Source organism: Lepisosteus oculatus, chromosome 6, assembly GCF_040954835.1.
Source record: "Lepisosteus oculatus isolate fLepOcu1 chromosome 6, fLepOcu1.hap2, whole genome shotgun sequence".
NCBI classification, from domain to species: Eukaryota; Metazoa; Chordata; class Actinopteri; order Semionotiformes; family Lepisosteidae; genus Lepisosteus; species Lepisosteus oculatus.
In genome coordinates, this window is record NC_090701.1 from 16,994,428 (window position 1) to 17,015,568 (window position 21,141).

General features: G+C 40.4%; 1 protein-coding gene across 2 annotated transcripts in view; it reads right to left on the reverse strand.

Annotated features, from left to right (window-relative positions):
- Positions 1 to 4,050: 4,050 nt before the first annotated feature.
- Positions 4,051 to 21,141, reverse strand: part of ralaa (v-ral simian leukemia viral oncogene homolog Aa (ras related)) — a 37,818-nt gene continuing 20,727 nt past the window's right edge. For both annotated transcript variants that reach the window (XM_006634389.3, XM_015354580.2), the window contains exons 2-5: positions 14,834 to 15,001; positions 13,138 to 13,346; positions 9,252 to 9,426; positions 4,051 to 7,623 (exon numbers count right to left, since the gene is read on the reverse strand). In XM_006634389.3, the coding sequence (XP_006634452.1) occupies positions 7,501 to 7,623; positions 9,252 to 9,426; positions 13,138 to 13,346; positions 14,834 to 14,947 (621 nt within the window). In that variant the 5' untranslated portion in view covers positions 14,948 to 15,001 and the 3' untranslated portion in view covers positions 4,051 to 7,500. The remainder of the gene's footprint in view (positions 7,624 to 9,251; positions 9,427 to 13,137; positions 13,347 to 14,833; positions 15,002 to 21,141) is intronic.

Below are 21,141 nucleotides of genomic sequence, written 5' to 3' on the forward strand. Positions count from 1 at the left end.
GGTCAGTACCTGGATGGGAGACCTCCTGGGAAAAACTAAGGTTGCTGCTGGAAGAGGTGTTAGTGGGGCTAGCAAGGGGCACTCACCCTGTGGTCCATGTGGGTCCTAATGCCCCAGTATAGTGATGGGGACACTTTACTGTAAACAGGCGACGTCCTTTGGATGAGACGTAAAACCGAGGTCCTGACTCTCTGTGGTCATTAAATATCCCAGGGTGTTTCTCGAAAAGAGTAGGGGTGTAACCCCGGTGTCCTGGCCAAATTTCCTATTGGCCCTTACCAATCATGGCCTGCTAATAATCCCCCTCTATGAATTGGCTACATTACTCTGCTCTCCTCCCCACTGATAGCTGACGTGTGGTGAGTGCTCTGGCGCACTATGGCTGCCGTCGCATCATCCAGGTGGATGCTGCACATTGGTGGTGGTGGAGAGGCGTCCCCATTACCTGTAAAGCGCTCTGAGTGGAGTGTCCAGAAAAGCACTATATAAGTGTAAGCAATTAATTGTATTATTATTAAGATGAGAGGATGCCTCTGTAAACTACTATGCTCAGGTTTGCTACAAAGCCCATTAATAAAGTTGTAGAAAAGTCTAGTCTGGGAAAGAGATGAAAATCCATCAGCTAGTAAAGAAGGCTAAGAGTGATGTCTGTCATTGTTTCCCATGAGAAATTATCAATATGAAAACAATAAAGAGCTATCTGAAGATACATATCATTGATTGTTATGAAGCCAGGGAACAGGGAAAGTTTTCAAGGCATTTGAGAGGCTCATTTGCAACTTCTGTTTTTATTATAAAAAAGTACTGCCAAAGGCACTGGTCTGGAAGAAAGAAGGTTCTTTCAGCAAGAACATATAGGCTCAGGCATCTTGGTTTGCATGTTCACTAATGGTGTTACAAATGAAAAAAAGAATATGAAAACAGGGTAAAGGAAACCTTAAATGGTGAAAGAATATTTTATTACTCACATTTCATCCAACTATTATTATGTTTTTTTGTTACATGTTACATTTTTATGTAAGATGCAGACTGTGTAATTTGCTGATGTTTTCCATTAATTATTAATATAGGACTATATAATATTATAATATTCAGTAAATAAAACAAAATTATAAACAATAAAACTCTTTTGTCAAATTAAGAGAGATTTTACTTCAGAGAAAGAATAAAAAGCACATCCTTACACAAAGTTGTCAGTGTCTGGAAAATAGGTTTTCCTGCCAGATAGTTGAGGCTCAAATTCAGGGCTCTTTAAAAAAAACATGTGGATACATTTTAAAGCAAGCTAGGATGAGTGGTTCTCTCTTGTTATGTAGCCACTTAAGTTTTTATCTGCCTCTTGGCATAGTGGCAGTGGGATCACACCCCTCTCTGGACACTCAGCACAAAGTAGTTCCTCTTACCTCCTACCACCTTTCAAGCTCTGCACTGGAGGGTAGTGGAGGGGAATGAGGTCATCTCTGCTCCTGGGAAGCTTAAGGAACCTCATAATTGACCTTCTTCGGGCAGTCAAATAAAGCTTTTGAGCTACCTCTGACAAGGCCTTTTACGAGGCTCATGTCTCCTGTAGATGGCTTTGTTATGAATGGGGTGTCTCTCCTCCAGTCCAAAGCCAAATTTTCACACAGCTTTTTTCTGTCCTTGTTTCATAAAGAAAACAAAAAGCACTGCCACCATTAGCCACCAGAGTGTGATGTACCAAGACCACAGTCTTAACTGCTGACATGTTCCATCATGTCATCTCCACACTGTGCAGTGGCGATAATCTTATAAATAGGTGAGACTTCAAGAAACAGACACACCAACACAGAAATAAGGTGCAAAAACTTTAGAGCTCAGCGAAAATGAATACAAGAAAAAAAGCCTAACAGTTTCTGAGCTCTTACTAAACTACTTCAGTTTTGTAACTCAACTAGTTATTGTAATTCCAACTCGTTTTTTTATCATGGGAATTAAGCATCCTTGCTTAAAAAAATACATTTCAAATACATTTTTCTATAGATCAGTATTTGACCTGCAAGTAATTTAAAATGAGATATAAGTAGTTTGTATCAGTTTGTGTAGTAATAATATTGTCAAGAACAGTACTGGTGCACAGAAGTGTCTTAATTAACACGTATCTCTTCCAAATGCTTTAAGATTGTTTTGTAAAACAAAACGTAAACTAATGAAACAAGACATACTTTTATGTTGTATGTATGTGCAGTTGTATAAAAAGAATATACTGTGAGTTCAAACTGAGTACCAGTTCCAAATAATACAGTTCTTGAATATTTCCTGGGAACTTTTTAACATACAGTACAGCTCCTGGAAGGGAGGCTGGCAGACGTCTGAATGGATGTACAGCTGTACAGCTTACTGCTTCCAGGTGGAGAGAGTTGGCCTTGTTGCATTTATTCTTCAGTCAGCCATCAGTTCCCCTTGGGTGGAGGTCTTTTCTTGGAGCAGATACCTACTTGTGGACTCCCTGTTTCCCCATGGATTAGGCTGGGCCAAAGGCACAGCAGAGCTGAGTAACAGCTGATGTCTGAGTTACATGAAAGGTTTTGGATTGCAGTTGGGCTTTTCTCTCTCCCTTTTTTGGCACTTAGACAAAAATTGCAAAAGTTTCCCAACAGAGAGAAGAAATTCAGGTTGTTCATTGTGATGAGAATCATGTTTCTGCAGGATTTGGTATGACGTTTCTTTACATTTGGCATTAAAATCTATAATTCCTAGAGCACCATAGAGAGCTGTGTGAGGACCAATTCTTTCAAATGTATGTCAATAATTTACAACCTGTTAGAGTGAGTAAACCAGTCACAGTAGCAGATGATACCAAAACAAGAATAGAAATCACTTTAAAAGCAGTGGAACTAACTGGACAAACTGAAACTCATTGGGCAATGATTGGGCAAACATCTGGCAGATGACAATGTAGTCAAGTGCAGAGCGTTGCATACAGCTGGCTTAAGTATAATATGGAAAAGTCAAAACCTGAAGACCTGACCAGTGAGATAGACTTAAGAGTTTACAGAAACCTCTATCATCTCAACAATGTGGAGGAGCAATATAAAGCCAATTATAGTTAAAAGCTTAGAATTTAAATCAAGGGGTGTCATGGTTGGGCAGCATAATAGCACCGAGGTTAGCACTGCTTCCTTAAAATAGTGCTGGGTTCAATTCAGACCTGGGGCGCTGAGTGGAGTCTGTATTCTCTCCCCATGTTCGAGTGGGTTTCCTCCCACCATCCAAAAACATAAAATACGTACATAATTAACTGGCTTCTAGGACAAATTGGCCCAGGTGTGAGTGTGTCTGTCTGTGTGCCCTACAATGGACAGGTGCCCTGTCCAGGGTGTACCCTGCATTACATCCATTGCTTGCCAGGATAGGCTCTGGCTTCTCCCCAACCCTGAATTACAGTTAGAAAACAGGAGGATAATCGTAAAGATGTGCAATACACCCGAGCTAATAACCTTTGTTTTTGTTTCTATACAGAATTTATGGAAGTTTTCAGACGTTTTCAAATTTTTTCATAAAACATACAACACCTCCTGGCACATTATAGGCCAGCCTATACTGTAGGATAAGCTCTGGCTTCCTTGCAACTCTTTAATTGGAAGAAGCAGTTAGAAAATTCAATTCAATTCAAATGAACGGATGGATGGATGTCATGATTGTACAGAACACTTTTAATTCATTTAGAATATTGTAATAGTTTTGGTCTCCTTTCAACAAAAAGAGATTGCTTCTTCATGCAAAGGTGAGGCTGGAACAAGACACCCAGTTGTGTCTTCAGAGCCAATACCCTGGCTCAGATCCTCAGATGGATGAGCTACAAAAAGCCAAAAGCACTAGAGAAACCGAATAATCTCCTCGTTTCTCCACTTCTTTCTCCCACTTCAAATTTTCAGTTTCTTTTCTCCTCTTCCATTTTCCCTCACCGAACTTTCACCAAGCTTTCCATGGTCTCACTTTTTCCCTTTCCTTTGGAAGACCCCGCTGTAAATTCACCCAGTGGATGCCACGAGGACTTTCAACCCAAATGAATTAAAAACGAAGCAAATACAAGCTCTAAAAAAGGGTAGTTTATTTTTATTTCAGTTTCTTTTCTTTTTTTTCTCCTCACAAATGGCTCAAAGTACAGCAGTTCAAAGGCGCGGGTTAAAGGGCGTCGGCCTCAGACGGGTGGCGATCACATCGAGTTAGCGTCATTGCACCTCGGTACCCACTTTACACGTCAAGAGCAAGTCGCCAGATGAGTGGTTTTAGGATCCCTGATTAAACAGGACTCATTAAAAACCTGTAGCTATACAACAAAGCGTCTACACAACACCTAAAGAGAGAGAGGGACCGGCCAAAAGGGAAATTCATCTGACAGCTCAGGTTGACAGCTGAGTATACAAAAAAAAGAGAAATAATATACAAATGGGGAAAAAAAAACTCAATTTCCTCAGACTTTGAGCAGAAATTATGCATCACTTTATCGACGTGCGCACATATACACCTGTTTAAGTAGGAACTGCCACAGAGATATAATGCATTGAGTATTTCTGGAGCCTCCTAACGTTTTCTTTTTTCCTTTTGAAATGATTCTGCTGCAGCAAGCAATTCGGTAAAGGTAGGAAACCTCAGACAAATCTCCATAAGTGTTCTTGAACAGCTCTGCACTGCCCAAAACAAATTCAGCACAGGCCATAGGCTCTCAAAGTCCTATGTCGGGCAAATGTGAAGCTCGGTCTTTGCAACTGCTTTGATAGAAGTGTTCTTTTTTTCAAACCCTAGAACATCCCCACCAAGGCTTTGTAGTCTAAATGTAATAAAGAAATAACAGCTGCCAGTTCCGATGTAACTGAAGCTCCTAGCCTATTCCTTTCAAATCGTTTCACACAGAAGCCACTAGATTTAGAAAGTAGCATTCGCGAATTAGCAAAAAAAAAAGTTTTTTTGTTTTCCGTAACAGATGCATAATTCGAGATAACAAAAAAGCTAGAACGTCTAAGCATTCAAGGCAATAATATAATGCCCAGACAGGTGAATCAATACAAGGGAGAGTCTAACTGTAATTCAAGTTACCCAAAGCTTTCAGTTTCTGAAGAGTTTTCATTGAATATCAGACAGTCCTTGGCTCTACTTATCTGTGGCGGGAACACGGGGCAAGGGATTACTTAAAAATAAAGATTTCCCGTCAGCCTTCTGTAGTAGACTGGACTTGGAAGCCTAGAAGGAAGAAACCCTTGTCAGTCTGCATTAAAGTGCTTTTTGTTTCATTGAACCCTATTGGTGCTGTATTTAAAAAATTAATACGTAGTTTTGATTTTACTCAAATACACCATAATTCTCAAAGACCTGCACAATAATAAAGGGCGGATTTAAATTGTTTAGAAATCAAATAAATGAATGGGAATCATGCCCATTCCAAGGGTAGGACCAATGTTTTGGGTAACAGCTCCGTTCAATAAAACACTTAAAGTGAGAACCAGCGATAGAAAACAAATGAGATCTGGATGCCTTTTCCTCTTTTATGCCCATGCAGGTGTGGACTCATTCTCATTCACACTCAACTGCAGAGAAGACATTCGGACCACTTAGTTCAGACCTGAGTTATAGTTCACTTACATTTCAGACAAAGCATTTTTTAAAGCATGTCACAAATTTTTGGCTGCAGGGCAGAAAATGGGAGACAATGTCGTTTAGTTTAAGTTTTCTTTTAAATGTACAACTGAACGACTTACAGTCCAAGTGGGTGTTATTTCTTAAAAGACTTCAAGTACTACATTAGTGTTCTATAATGGATTCCTGATTAACTTGAAAGAATTCTGAAGCAAAGATTTTGAGCCAATTAAAATCATACAAACCAAACAGTACTAAACAGAAATTACATAAATAAATTAGATTGATTTTGATTAGTATAATGTCACATGGGGAAAAACGTAGCGTTGTTCTGTTCAGCTTCATAATATTTGCAACTGGAATAGTGTTTTAAAAGATCCCTTGATTTTGTTAGGAAATTTCAAGCAATGCCATAAACTATTTCTGTATTCTCTGAGTATATACTTTACAATAGCAAGTTAATTTAGTCAATAAATTGGATTGTAAATGCATGGTAAAGGTGTCACTGGGCTTTCACAGGTTCACTCCAATATATTTCTTTGAAAAAAACTCAGTTGCAGTCAGTGTCATTACTAACCAGTCAATCTCAAAGCACTGGTTATAGATTTTCGTCAGAATCTATTTTTAGCAACACTTTCCAGTGTGTGAGGAGTGAATCTTTCAAAGATTAATTCTGGTGACAAAAACATTTTTAAAAATTCAATTAACAGCAAAAGAAACTTCAAAGCCAACTTATATATTCACAAAACATCATAACTAAATTGTTATAAAATATTGTTTTTAGTCATGAAGGCTTATTAGAGATATATTTCAGAAGGTGTTGTACGTGTTTAAGTAGACAAGGGAAATTTTTAAAAATCTAACATTTAAAAATAATCTGGAAATGGGATTATACTGTAATGACATCTTCTTAATTGCTTTATCATTAATATCTGGAATCATCAGTCTGGAAACAGTCAATCTCAACATCTGACCTGTGCAGAAGACAGCTTTCAAAATGTCTATGGTTGCACCCAGTAGGTTTAGTATCCTACAGGTTTCTGAGCATTGCATCTTAAGTTAAGAATATACTTGTGAAGTCAGTAAACTGTAAACATGACCTTCTGAGAATAACAATACAGGCCAGCCCCAAGGTCTCCAGGCCTATGGCACACATTGAAAGTTCAAACAAACATCTTTCAAACTACTTAACAGGATCATATGCTAAAATACTAAAATGAAGAATCTCACTTCACACCATCAATGTTGCAACCTGCAGGGTTGTAGGATTTTCTTACTTAAGGCATAGAAATATTTGAGTATGTCCAAGTTTTTCAAAGCCTTTTTTTTGTTACTAATTCAGTTTCTCTTTACACAGTAAGTTAAATGTGAGAAAACAGACAAAAAGGCAGTATCTGACTTACACGCTCCGCATTGCATACAAGGAGACTGCTAGGAGGAGTTCTGTGGTATGATGCTTTTTCACATTCATATTTAATGTCAAGGCATCTGATGTTAAAAGCAGACATCAGTGGGATATAGACGTGAAGCCTGCGGCCCCCTATACCTCCATGAATATGAAAGACATTGGTTTGCTTGTAAGCCAAAGGACATGAAGATCTTGACCAAACAGAATTCATGATAAAAATGCTCACTGTGCTTGTTTTCCTGGCACCTCACGAAAATTTTTTTAGATCAAAATACATTTGCCTCCTGAGGAGCTCCGAGTTCACAAGTACTGTCCTTAATTTACGTTTTTAAAGTGGTGTTCCCCTCCCCCCCCCACACACAAAAGAAATATCCATCTGATATTTCGTATCTCACATCTGCTACCAGGCACGCAAACAAACCGACTGCTCAAGAGGCAGAAAGGACAAAAAAAAAAAACCATAAAAACTATATTAGAGAGGTCTTCAGCTCTGGCCATTATAAAATGCAGCATCGCTCTCTGATTCTCTTAGCGAGGCTTTTTCTCTTCTTCTTTCCATTCTTTTCCTTGCTGTCTTCCATTTTCCGTGCGCGGATCTCTCTCATTAGATCGAAGAACACCTGGAAAGCAAAGCGGACAGACAGGCCTTTATAACAAACTCGAAAACAAGCCAGAACCAAAACTCCAAATCTTTCAGCTACCAGAAAATGGAGACAGTGTTAAAGTCATCCATGACAGCAGGCTTTCAGGCGCACAATGCATCAGAAGCCGAGAACTACAATCTAAGAACATTAGACAGCCTCTTGGGTTATTCTACTTAGCACGTAAATCTTTTACAAAAGTGGGAAATAATCATTCAATTTCTTAATGATCTAACTTATTGAATCCGTCTATTTTTAGTTAACAACAGCTAGTGTTAAGAACAGCTATTCCCTCAAACTCAAACTCTAGAAATTAAAGATTTCACACAACAGGAAATGTCAAATATGCGGAACCTGAAACTGGTAACCGATGTACATTTTCAAAAATGTACTGATTGATGCTTGACCAAAGGGGCAGCAGGAAACATGAGCAATGGTTATGCACAGCAGATAGTAGGTTCACAGGCTGTGTCCTCAGCTGTACAAAGGACTGCAAGCACTGCAGGGAGCTTAAACTCTGAAGTACTGGTGTCCCAGTCAGGGTAAGACTGAATTCGGGGGTAGGACTGCACTCTCAATGTCACATTGCAGAAACTGGAGTAACCTGCAGCTCTATTTTATTGGTGCTGCAAACTCTGGGGAACTCTGGGGTTGTAACACATACATTCTAACTGAAACATACTGTGAATATGTAAGTATTTACTGTATACTGAATTTTGAAAACACAGAAATTAAAAAAAGATTACTATTATTTGTAATAGAATAACAAACATAAAAACTGTACACCTTTTTTTCTTAAGAAAAAGGGACAATGTTTTCCCGCTATACACTGGGCTCTTTATTCAAATCTTTTTCTGCAAATTCTGTAAAAGCAATGATTTTTTTCTGAAGGCTGTAATCTTCACCATAAGCTGTCAAAGTGGTGAAAACTGATGATTACAAATGCCTCTTATTCAACTCATTAATATATTTGTTTCTGAACTTCTGAATTTGGTATATTTCTTTTAAGAAGTGTTGGTAATACAGTAATTGTGTTAAACACTTAAATTGAGCTTTATGTCTTCTTTTTGGAGAAAATGGCTATTTTTTTCTAGATGTCAATATTAGCATACTTTGTTGGAAAAGAAACAAATCCCAAAATAACATCCGGGAAACTGAACAGTTGATTGAAAGAGGATGAAAAGGACAGTTTAAAAATTACATCTACCGTCCTTTAAAACAAGCAGATGACCTATGAGAAAATGATCTAGAGCAAAACCAATTGACACGGGGCTAAATGTCACCAGCTCTGGTAATAATTCCAAAACCTCATGTTCCTTCTGGGATTTTTAGCCTTGTGTAAAACAGGCTTTTCCTTCCATCAGGGCTGAACTCCTATTTAATCCTCTGTGTGCATTTATTTTTTGCCAGTAAAATCTGTATCAATTCATCAAGTCCATCCTTAAATTAAACCTGGGATGCTGTGTGCCACTTTAAGAGTTAGAATTTTTAAAACAGATGCACGTTAAGAAAAGGGGGACAACATATAAAAAAAGCTTGGTGGTCTAGTGAGCCAGGTGGCTGGTAAAGAGTATAATGTTAAAGGCACCAGCATCGTGCGTCATTACCTTGTCCACATTGGCACGTGTTTTTGCAGACGTTTCCACATAGTTGACACTCCACTGCTCGGCCCGCGACTTCGCCTCCTCCACAGACACCTGCCTCTTGTCCTCCAAGTCCGACTTGTTTCCCACCAGGAGAAACGGCACGTTCTCGTCCTCCTTCACTCTCAAGATCTGCTCCCTGCGGCGGCAGAAGAGAAAAGGCGAGACACCCAGCCTGTTAATTGCAATGACTTCTACCAAATGTGAACGCGACGGTTTTTAAAGAGGACTGCCATGTCCCATCAGCCTGATGGGCGGGTCCTGTGCCGTAGTCTGTTCAAATACAGAAAGCAGCTTTAGGGTTTCCGCTGTGGGAGTGGAGTTTGGTTCACCAACAGCAAATGTTTCAAACAAAAAAAAATTCACATGATTTTGCCTGATCAAACCTGCACTTTTTTAAATAAACCTCTGCAATGGCTATCAAATCACCTCTAGGTTTAAAATACAACATCAGTTAAAATATACTTTGTAGTTTGAACAATGGGAGCAATAACAAAAACACGAAAAAAGAACAGAAGTACTGGAACTGTGTGTGAAAATAACAGAATGGTGGTAATGGTACTGGCTCTGTGAGGACTTCCATGCAGTGCACTCTATAGTGAAATCTAAACAGGGATGTTCACTATGACCTTTAATTATAATAATTTCTCAATAAGAAACATGACTGATTGTACATCTTCTAAGTATTTGTATTAAGTCAACTGAAGTTAACGTTCTTAGTCAATTAAACAAAATTATAGTCCTAATTTCTGATCCTTGAACGAGCAGATGTACCAGCTAGGAACCTGAAAAGCCCCAGTCCAGCAAATTTTATAGGGCACTAACTTAAATCTCTGATTTCTAAAGACTTGGAACAAGCCAGCCAAAGATCAGTGTGAAAAATCCACCGAGTGAATTGTTTAAATTTAAAGGTCTCCATGGACCAGAGTCATGTCATTTCATCTTAATTAATCAATATCACACAGGTGACCTAGAAGACTAAGTCGACTGGGGTTCTCCAGAACCAAGGATGAAGATCCCTGCTGTAGGTTTTTTTTAAATATTGAGAGGATTTCCACAGATGTACCAGCAAAGGGAGTATCGGTGTAATAAGGGAGTGATCAGTTTAACGCGATAACGAGTTTATAGTTATCAACAACCATTTTTGCTTCTTTTTCCCCAATAAAGTTAAAACAAAGTCAGAGATTGTGTGTTGTAAACTATTTAAAACCAGTTTCACAAACCTGAACTTTAATTAAAATGGAAAAAGTAACAGCCTGAAGCAGAATGATATTTTGAAAGGATTACTGCTCCCACCCCAGGGCTAGGTATCCAGCTGAATTCCAGTCAAATGCGTCATGGTATTATTACACAACCTTGCCTGGCTGTCTCTGTGATTATCCCCCAGACTGTTTTGTTTTTTTCATGAAGCTTCACGAAGCATGGGATTCTGTTTTATATCATCATTTTAATACGTCAGTTTTCACAGTAAGCACACAACTTGGGGTGGATTATATCTGCAGAATAGTTCATACACTACATCGCACAACCTGACGACGGTGCTCAGAAAAAGATTTTAGTCAAGACTGACAGAAACGTACTGCCGTGTCAGCCACTTATGACCGTTGTCCAGCACACCCCAGCAGTTGAGGAACAATATGCTTTAACAGCATCAACAGAATTTTGGCTAGGAGGCACCTTGTCGTCGCTTTCGAATTTGAAATCCCCCAATTACATGACGAATGATTATGCCCACTGCTTTAAAACGTTGCTCTCTGGCAACGGCTCCCACATCTGCGAAGGAGAAAATAAGACATGGGGACAGTCTCTTCCAGCGCGCCCACATCATCAGAAAAGTGAGCGCCAAGTGGAAAGACTGGTGGATTGCTCACTGATGTCGCCACAAGCCTGTAGGCACCTGTCCAGCACATGGGAGGTACCATTTGCTGGAAAGCCATGGGCTCTGGCCAACTGCTCCAGCACTGCTGACTTGCAACCGCCATTTGGGAAGGCCTGGTCAGCCAGCAACATGACCAAGACCTGATCAGCAGTGTTGAACAGTGGTTAGATCTGACCTAGTCTAAGAACTAGAAGGTTGTGGGTTTGAATCCCAGGTGAGATGCTACTGCTGTTCCCTTGACCAAAGCACTTCACACGGATTGCTTCAAGAAAATGCCCAGCTGTAGAACTAACTGTTTAAGTCACTCTGGGCAAAAGCATCAACCAAATGAATCATAATTAATCATAGAAAGGTCAGAGCAACAGAGCCCAACTTGTGTTTGAAGCCAGCGCAGTTGCTGCCTGAGCCCTGGTTATTTCATTTCTTATGCGAGAAAAGAGCAGCAAAAAAAAAAAAAAACTATTGCAATTTGAAAGATCTCTACAGGGTCAAAAATGTTTTCTGTGTCTGGGTTACGCATTGGGTGTAATTTACACATTCCACCCAAATGAAGTTACAGCTATGGTCTTTGAATCAGATTCATATTTTAAACTAATGTACCAGATTAAAAATGACAAATCTGTCATAATTGAAACTGAATTAAAAGAAAAAGAGAGACCTGAACAACTAATGGTATACTTACACCATTTTAGTATCCACAAAACCTCAACGTTATTTTGACTATGTATTATTATAAACAATATATTAACCAAAATACACATTTATTTTTATGCAGACCTCAATTACTTTTCAAATAAGTATGTATTTTGTCACCTTCTGTGTCAGTATAACACGCAATACTAAACCTGCTTTGAAAATAGTACTGTAATAGTGCTTTTTCAGCATGAACCTGTCAGTTTCCATGGAAACACATCCTTCATGTTCTGAAAAAAAAAACTACCAAGAAATGTTTTTTGGCATATACAGTACAGTATATACAAATAAAGACATGCATTGAAGGGACCTTCAACATATTTTGAGGTCCAATATCAGCTAACAATATTTTGAAAAGTAGTTTTATTTATTTTGATTATCAAAAGGTTTGTTTGTACACATTACTTGATATATTATGTATAACTAAATAAAAACAAGAATTCAAAAACATCCCAAGGTATGTGTAAGGCCTTCAACTATGAATTTATAACAAATGTTTGTTGTAAAACAAATTGTAAAAGCCAATCCAGTTAATGTTGATCTAAACAGCATGATTTATAACATTGTTATTTCTATGCAGTCAACTGAAGTATTTTCAAATGCAAAATACTGCGTTTGTTAAATATAATTTCTTATACTCGGAAGAAGCAAAAACTATGCACTGATGCAACATATTTAAAACCCCAGCTCTATGTCCTAACTGCAAACAGCAGTGGCACACAAACCGGACAACGGCAAAAACGTTACACACAAGAGCAGACCCTTCTGGCCATCAAGCAAGCTTGGTTTCTATTAACAACCTGATCTGAGAAGCACATACAGCAGCTTTGTGAAACAAAGTTATCGGCTCTGACAGCGTGGCTGTGCAGCTTGTTCTAGATGACCAGAGACCTCTGGTAGTGGCTCCACCACCCTCAGGAACAGCAGCTAATCCAGCTCCCAGCTTTAAGCACACTTCTGTGCATGTCTGCTTTCAGGTCTGATGTTAGGTCTAACCCGGTTATTTTACACGATTTAACAATCCTTCGGGGCACAGCCCCTCTTGACCTACCTCGAGAATTTTGAGAATTCAAAATTAAATGAAAGCTCTTATTGAAGTGTTTACCCTCAGCCCTACACTCAATCCATGCCGACATGCATGAATTGAGTGAGCACTATGGGTTGCTTGTCGTACCTAGTTCATTGGTTGTCGTACCTAGTTCATTGCCCTTATTATAGACAATCTGTCTTGACACAGCTTCTCCATCGAGTGCTTTGTCCAATTGCCGGAGTGGTTACCTGAAGTCTGCCGTGGCCGCAAACGACTCGAGCTCCGTGATGGAGAAGACGCAGAGGAAGCCCTCCCCGCTCCGGAAATAATTGTCCCGGATGGCGGCGTAGTCCTCTTGTCCAGCAGTGTCCAGGATGTCAATCTGCACTTCCTCCCCATCCAGTACCACCTTCTTCCTGTAGCTGTCTGCTTTGGTGGGCTCATAATCCTCTACAAACTTGGAGAGCAAAACAAAAAAAAAGCACAACAGGTGACCACAAATACAAACACTGCATGACAGGAGATTCAACTAAAAAGATCAAACCGGACACAGAAAGTCTCTCACAGTTACCTTAATTCTTTAGCAAGGATTAATCCAGTATTTCTCAAATGCAGTGCCTGGTGCCCACAGACCAAACAGGAGTTTTAAACAGAAGGACTAAGAAAATCATTTATACTTTACTGTGATTCACAGTTACTCCTACATGCACAAGAAAATGACTGATGGAACCCAATCCAATTGATTGAAGGGACAAAAACAAATATACTTCTGGATAACAGTTCTTAAAATAGTGCTCACGTCATCAACACATCAGTTTCAACAGCCGCTTCTCCAGTTTGGGGTTCCAGAGCCTATCCCAGGGAACAATGGCACAAAGCAGGATACAGCCTGGATGGGATGCCAGCCCATCGCACGGCACCCACGGGCCCAAACGCAAACTCACAGCATGGCCAAACTCACAGAAACCAAATAACCTACCAGTATGTCTTTAAACTTCCAGAAGAAAACCATGGGAACATGGGGATAACATGCAAACTCCACACAGACAGAACCCCAGGAATTGAAGATGCCACCATGCTGCCCTAAAACAGCCTTGGTTTTCTCCAGTGACTTGACATAGGACTAGGACTGCAGGGCCACTGCTCCCCAGTCAGATGAGTCTCTCTGCTACGGCTGAATATATGAATTACGATCGAGAAAAGGTATCTGACTTCACATCACAAATAATCTGTACATCTCTCTCTACGTGAAGTTCAATAATGAATCTTTTCGAGACAAAATTGGCCAAAAAGTAAAGATTCTGGATATGCTGCAAGGAGTTATGAGTGTCCTCACCTTTCAGGACTCAAGTTTGAGCATTTAATTTTTTTTACTTATCATATATATGTAAAACTAATTAATGTTACTGCTTTATTGTACAATTTATTTTTATGATGTTTTCATTTTATACACTGTTCAGTGTAGGTAGTGCCATTAATTTGTGTGAATATGGATGACAGTTTTTGGCCCTGTTGACAATTTCCTACTTATAACCTATGGTAATAGTTTTCTTGAAGCACAGATTTGCTTACTGCTGCCCTTTTTGGAGGAATGCCACTCCCGTTTTTGACAAAGGTCAGCAGTACTTGCAGTTACTGTAACAGTAATCTAAAAATGAAAGTAAAGAGAAAAGGTAGTTTCAGAAAGGGAAAAATGCACGTTACGAAAGGAAAACAGTCCATTTTGAACCTGACAATCGCTGGCTCTATAACAAGTTGGTTCAGTGAGACCCCTGTTCAAACAGGTATGGCTGTTTTAATGAAAATCGTCTGAGGGAAATATTTAAACTTGTCACCCCTAGCTTGTCAGCTGCTGTGTAAAGAGCTCAGCGATTTTAAACATAGTCATTGTGGTGTGTGGGACACTGGACATGTTCAAAATCCCGGGAACCGACACCATCTTACCTCATCATACATGAACTGCAGAGTCAGTGCTGACTTTCCCACACCGCCACTGCCAACCATGATCACTTTATGCAAAGCCAGGGAATTCTGGCCTTTGGGCTTGTTCGCTGCCATCCTGGGAGAGATGAGGTACAAAATCTACCGGGAACGCAGGGCAAAGTGATTTATCTGGAAGACAAAGAAAAAAAAGCTTCAGAAACCAGCACCACGCCTTTCACAAACAAGTGATTAGAGTAAACTGTATTGTAAAAGCCAAGTATATGCAGGAGGTCCGAAAGGCAGACTTTCACTTTGCACTTTCAGACACCATCCCTAGGGATGAGGAACCATGATTCATTGTGATTCACTGGGAAGTTAGTGACTGATTTCATCTACACCAGTCCTCCCAGTTTCCCCCATCTTCATCACAGAAGAAGCAGGCATGGACTTGTAAAATGTGCGTCAGCAAATTAAAATGCCAAGTCTTGCAAAGCAAATCCAACAAGGCTGTTTTATGGACTGACTGAGAAGAACTGAATTTCTTTCTTATATACCATTTGATATAATCATCTTATACAGAGCTTTTCTGGACACTCCACTCAAAGCGTTTTACAAGTAATGGGGACTCCCCTCCACCACCTCAATGTGTAGCCCCTCTGGATGATGCGACGGCAGCCATAGTGCGCCAGAGCGCTCACCACACATCAGCTCTCAGTGGGGAGGAGAGCAAAGTAATGAAGACAATTCATAGATGGGAATAATCAGACCATGATCGGTAAAGGTCAGGGGGTAGTTTGGCTGTGACACCCCTAATCTTTTTGACAAATGCCCTTAAATAATTTAATTAACACAGAGAGTCAGGTAATTGTTATGCTTTTTTCTTTACAGGAAAGTATCCCAATTACTATACTGGGGCATTAGGACTTACACAGACCACAGGGTCCTAATACCTCTTCCAGCAGCAACCTTAGCTTTCCCAGGAGGTCTCCCAACCAGGTACTGGCCAGGCTCATACCCACTGAGCTTTAGTGGGTTCCCAGTTGTGAGCTGCAGGGAAATACAGCTGCTGGCATTAAAGTCAATCTGAAGCCACGCTGTCCACAAATCCTTTGGCATGACCCATTAAAAGAAAAACCCAGATCTTCTAATCTGTAGCATTAGGCTTAAATTGTTCAGTAAAAGTGTGGAGGACTGATGGTTTAATTTAAGAAAGGAGTGTCCAGCCCTTGTCCAAATGGCCATTGTGTCTGCTGGTTCTCTAGATGTCTGAAACAGCAGCACCTGAATACCTGGGAAAATCTATTCAACTGACCAAGTTAAGCCAGTAACCTGGTGATTTAGCACATCTTTAATCTTCACTTACACCTCAGGCAACCTCCTGTCATCTTGGAAAGGATCTGAAGGAAAACATGTGGCATATCCTCCCACCTTTTCGGAATTCAGTTTTGTAAACTGTACAAATCCTGCAAGTACTAATACTAATAGGTAAACAGTCACCTCAGAAGTTATAATGGAGCAGAACCATCATGTCTCTTTGACAGAATCACCACATTAAACGCCAACCTAAATGTACAATAAGCTGACCTTGCAAAGCTAATCCAATGTAACCTAGACTGCAGGAAATTAGTTCTGTGGGCATCAGACACAAGTTTAGATTCCCTTACGGACCAAACCAAAGGGCAAAAATTTCCACAGCTCTTACTAGCCTTTTAACTTCCTGTCAATAATTCTTAGAAAAATACACATTTAAATTGAAACCAGCGATTCCATCTCAGGCTTCCTTGGAGATGTTTATTTTACAAATGGATATAATCTTTTACTTAATGAAGAGATGTTATGCAGCTCTGAGGACACAAGAGGGCGATAAAGTGCTACACTTTCACTTCAGAGTGAAATTCTGAAAAAGGTGGATCAATGAAACATTCTCATTGCTGTGGCAGAGAAGTCATAGGCTCACCCGATGTTATCTTCCATTTAAGAGGCAAGTCTTCTGTACCCACTTTCACCAGGGAATCCTGGGACTTGACCCATGCAAAAAATGGACTGCGATTGGGATTGATAAAAGCAGACTATACCTGTTCTTAAAGGTGTGCTCACAGTGTGACGGCTCTTCTTCATAGTTAGAAGCATTTGTTATTGATGTACTGAAACAATGCAATAACACCAAGCATTTTTGACATATTCTGACATTCCTCTTGAAAACATTATTATTACAAATAATAACACTTATGTAGTGCTTTTCTGGACACTCCACCCAAAACGCTTTACAGGTTATGGGGACGCCACACCTTCACCAAAAATGTGTGGCCCCACCTGGATGATGTGACGGCAGCCAAAGAGCACCAGTGTGTTCACCACACATCAGGAGAACTGAGTGATTGAGCCAATTCATAGAGTACTTAGGCCACGAGTGGGTAAAAGTTGCCCTGGACACAGGGGTAACCACCCCTTTTTGTGCTAATGGACTCCTTTTGCACTCCTTGTTTGCTCCTGAGTACACAAACATAGAAACTGAAAGACTAGTACTGTCACTTCGGTTCTTTCTCCATCATAAGGACTGACTGGCTGAATCATGCAAGGACACGTTGAATGAAACTTCTGGTGAAAATTCACAACGGATTATACATGAATGCAGGCTGGTTGCTTATCTAATTCCCCATCCACAACAGAACAACTACATGAAAGCAATGGAAATATTCTGAAGAATACCTTCTTGTTGAGGCTGGGCTATTCACGCCTGATATACATTATATTCTACAGTGAATGTGTTGGGTTTCCAACAGGAACTTCTGGCCCTTGTCACATGAGTTCTTGTCTAAGCTAGACAAATGACTAACTCTATACATATGCAGAGAAACAGCCCACACAATCCCATTCCCACAGTCCTATGAGAAGAAGGTAACTTTATAAGTCAATACTGTGTATTTATGGCTACCTTTAAAAAAACATAACTCCTCTGAGTTCATGGTGGGAATAAAATAATTGAAAATATTCAAAACACAGCCATGTTGTATTACATGCATGAACATACCATCCCAAAAAATACTGCATGTGGCACATAAGAGATAACCTATGTCTTTCAGGTTTTGTGAATAGTTTCTCTCTCCCTGTTATGTACAGGGTTATTCATGGGAGTTTGCAAGACAAAACAAAAATCACAAAATCCTTCATCTGTCACTCTCTTCCACTATTAAAGCAATATTTTAACCCAAAACTTATTTTAAATTGGAAATTGTATTTCACTTCATTTTCAATTGAAATCCTTCAGTTTAAATGACAAAAGTCAAATTTTACTGAAAATCTAAAATTGTGGAAGACTAGCCTGAAAGAACATTCAAATAAGCATGTGAAGATACAAAACACAATCTTCCTCAAGACCGTCAACAAGCAAAAATATATACTGAAGCTTGGTAAGCGCTAACTTGCTCTTAACAAGCTTTGCTTTAGAGAGGAACTGCTGAATCACTCTTTTATTCATCTGGCTAGTCCTTAGGCAGTTGCCTCATAGTCTCGAGGCACAGAATGGGCATCCTCATTAATGATCAACAATGTTCCTTGCTGCCTGTCAAAAAGCTTTTGCTGCCTGACACACTGACAGGCAATTTCATCAGCTCTCAGTATTTCCCTTCTCAGACTTGCTCTACTAATGTTGTCCCTAAACAAAATAAGCAGATCCTGTAGGTTCTCCACACAACTTCCAAGCCCTTATCACCTATAGAGTGGACACCCGCCTCTCGTTCTGTCTTCTTGCTTACAACCCTGTCGTCAGGCTCCTTAGCCCTGTTAGCACGCAATTTAAGGTTCCTGTCTTTACCTTCTACTCTCTTTAACCCTTCGACCCTCCTATTTTCAACCCTCTTTCCTCTCAGTCACCCTGTCATCTTCTGCTGCTTACTTGGGCTGGTCCTTATGTTTGGTCTCCTGACTTTCATGTCTCTTGCGCTCAGCACACTGAGCAGTGGTTAGTATTGCCTCCTTGGTTCAAACCCGGACCTGAAGCGTCACTTGCTAGCAGTTTGTACGTTCTCCCCACGTTTGCAACTGTTTCCTCTCACAGGCCAAAAACATACCGGTAGGGTCTGGAAAAATTGCCTCTGGCATGAGTGTGTGCGTGTCTGTGTGTCAGCCCTACGCTGGACCGGTGTATCCCACCTCCTGTCAATTTCATGCCAGGATAGGCTCTGGCTCCCCCACAAACTTGAATTGGAAGAAGCAGTTAGAAAACGGATGGATATGCTCCTTTGCCATCATATGTTTAGGTCCAGCTGAAAGGAAAAAGACTGAATTTCTATCCCAAGACCCAAGATGTGACCCCCAACCAATCTGTTCAGACTGCACCTTTTGATCCCATGATTCATCCCAGCATACCTGTAATTTCTGTACAGTATCTTTTGTTTCATGGTTTATTCTTATGAAGGTGTCTTATTGTTTTGAAAAAGTCTGCAACACATTTTACCTTCTTTAAATAGCCAACATGAAATGCTCAAACGACAATATTTTCAAATCTTATAATGAAATATGCTTTGCCCTCTGTTCTAACCCGGTACTTAAAAATCATTTGGATTCACTCTCGGCAAGACTTACGAGGTTTCTGTTTATTTATTTGTTTTTGCCTCTCAGAAGTTTAGAGGAATGAAATTCAAAATCGGTCTAAAAGAAGTCCATTTGGATCAGATGATCCTGAACCTTACCTGTGTTATTAACCTGTGCAAACCCAAAATAACTTATTGTCCTGTAAACGGTAGGACTAGTACATGGTGGTGCAGTGCTAAGCACTGCTGCCAGGCCACGCTGGGGCCCTGGATGAGTGGGGAGACAGAGAAAAGGTGGATATTGAAAGTAGGAGGAGAAGAGGGATACAGAGAGTAGCAGGTAAAGACGGGGTCTATCTGTGTGGAGTTCTTCATGTTCTCCCTGTGTTTGCATGGGTTTCCTCCTGTGCTCCGGTTTCCTCCCAATCCAAAGACGAGTAGGTGAACTGGCTTCTGGGACAAATTGGCCCTGGTGTGAGTGAGTGTGTGTCTGTGTGTCCTGTGATGGCGTCCCACTCAAGGTGTGCTACCTTGCGCCTACTGCTTGCCACAGTGGGACTCCCCCACAACCCTGTATTGGTTTATGGCTAGAAGATGGATAACAGGACTAAAATAATTGTAGATACACAACCAACAATTTTTTAAATGCCATGGGTCCAAAAGAAGTTGATTTTAACATTGATTAATCTACACTTCACCGCAAACGGTATTGGTAATAATTGAAAACATTATGCAAATGAATCAAAAGGACAATAAGCAAACCCATTAGCAGAAGCTAATTACACTAATCAGTCATCTAAACCTCTTCTGGGAAAAGCGTGGATCAAATTGAAAAATTATTTGCCGCAGGTATACAGCAGAACCTGGAATGTTGGAAACAAAATGAAAATCAGAGCTATAAACACAAGCCTGTTAAGAAAGATTTGAGAAAGGTGTCTAATACAAGAAAATCCAAAGACTATTTTTGGAAAATCCAAAAAAAACAAGAGGCAATGACATGTACAGTAGCTGGTTGAAGGTCTAAGCCTCAAAGAAACAACTCTTTATCCAAAGGGTTGTGGGAGAATGGAAAAACATGCCCAACTATGTTCAGGAAGCCAATACCCTGGCTTCTTTCAAGAAACAAGAATCATAATTACTTACACTTATATAGCGCTTTTCTAGACACCCCACTCAAAGCGCTTTAAAGGTAATGGGGACTCCCCTCCACCCCCACCAATGTGCAGGATACACCATGACGAAGCGACGGCAGCCATAGTGCGCCAGAACGCTCACCACACATCAGCTATCAGTGGGGAGGAGAGCAGAGTAATGAAGCCAATTCATAGATGGGGATTATTAGGAAGCTATGATTGGTAAAGGCCAATGGGAAATTTGGCCAGGACGCCGGGGTTACACCCCTACTCTTTTCGAGAAACACCCTGGGATTTTTAATGACCACAGAGAGTCAGGACCTCGGTTTTACGTCTCATGCGAAGGACGGCACCTGTTTACAGTACAGTGTCCCCGTCACTATACTGGGGCATTAGGACCCACATGGACGGCAGGGTGAGTGCCCCCTGTTGGCCTCACTAACAGCTCTTCCAGCAGCAACCTTTGGTTTTCCCAGTAGGTCTCTCATCCAGGTACTGACCAGGCTCACACCTGCTTATCTTCAGTGGGTTCCCAGTTGTGAGTTGCAAAGTGATATGGCTGCTGGCCGAATGGCTACTACCACACAGGCAAGATGAGCTGAATAGCTCCCTCTCGTGTGTAACCTTTTTTGTGTTCTTAATAAGCCTGTTGTTTACAGGATTT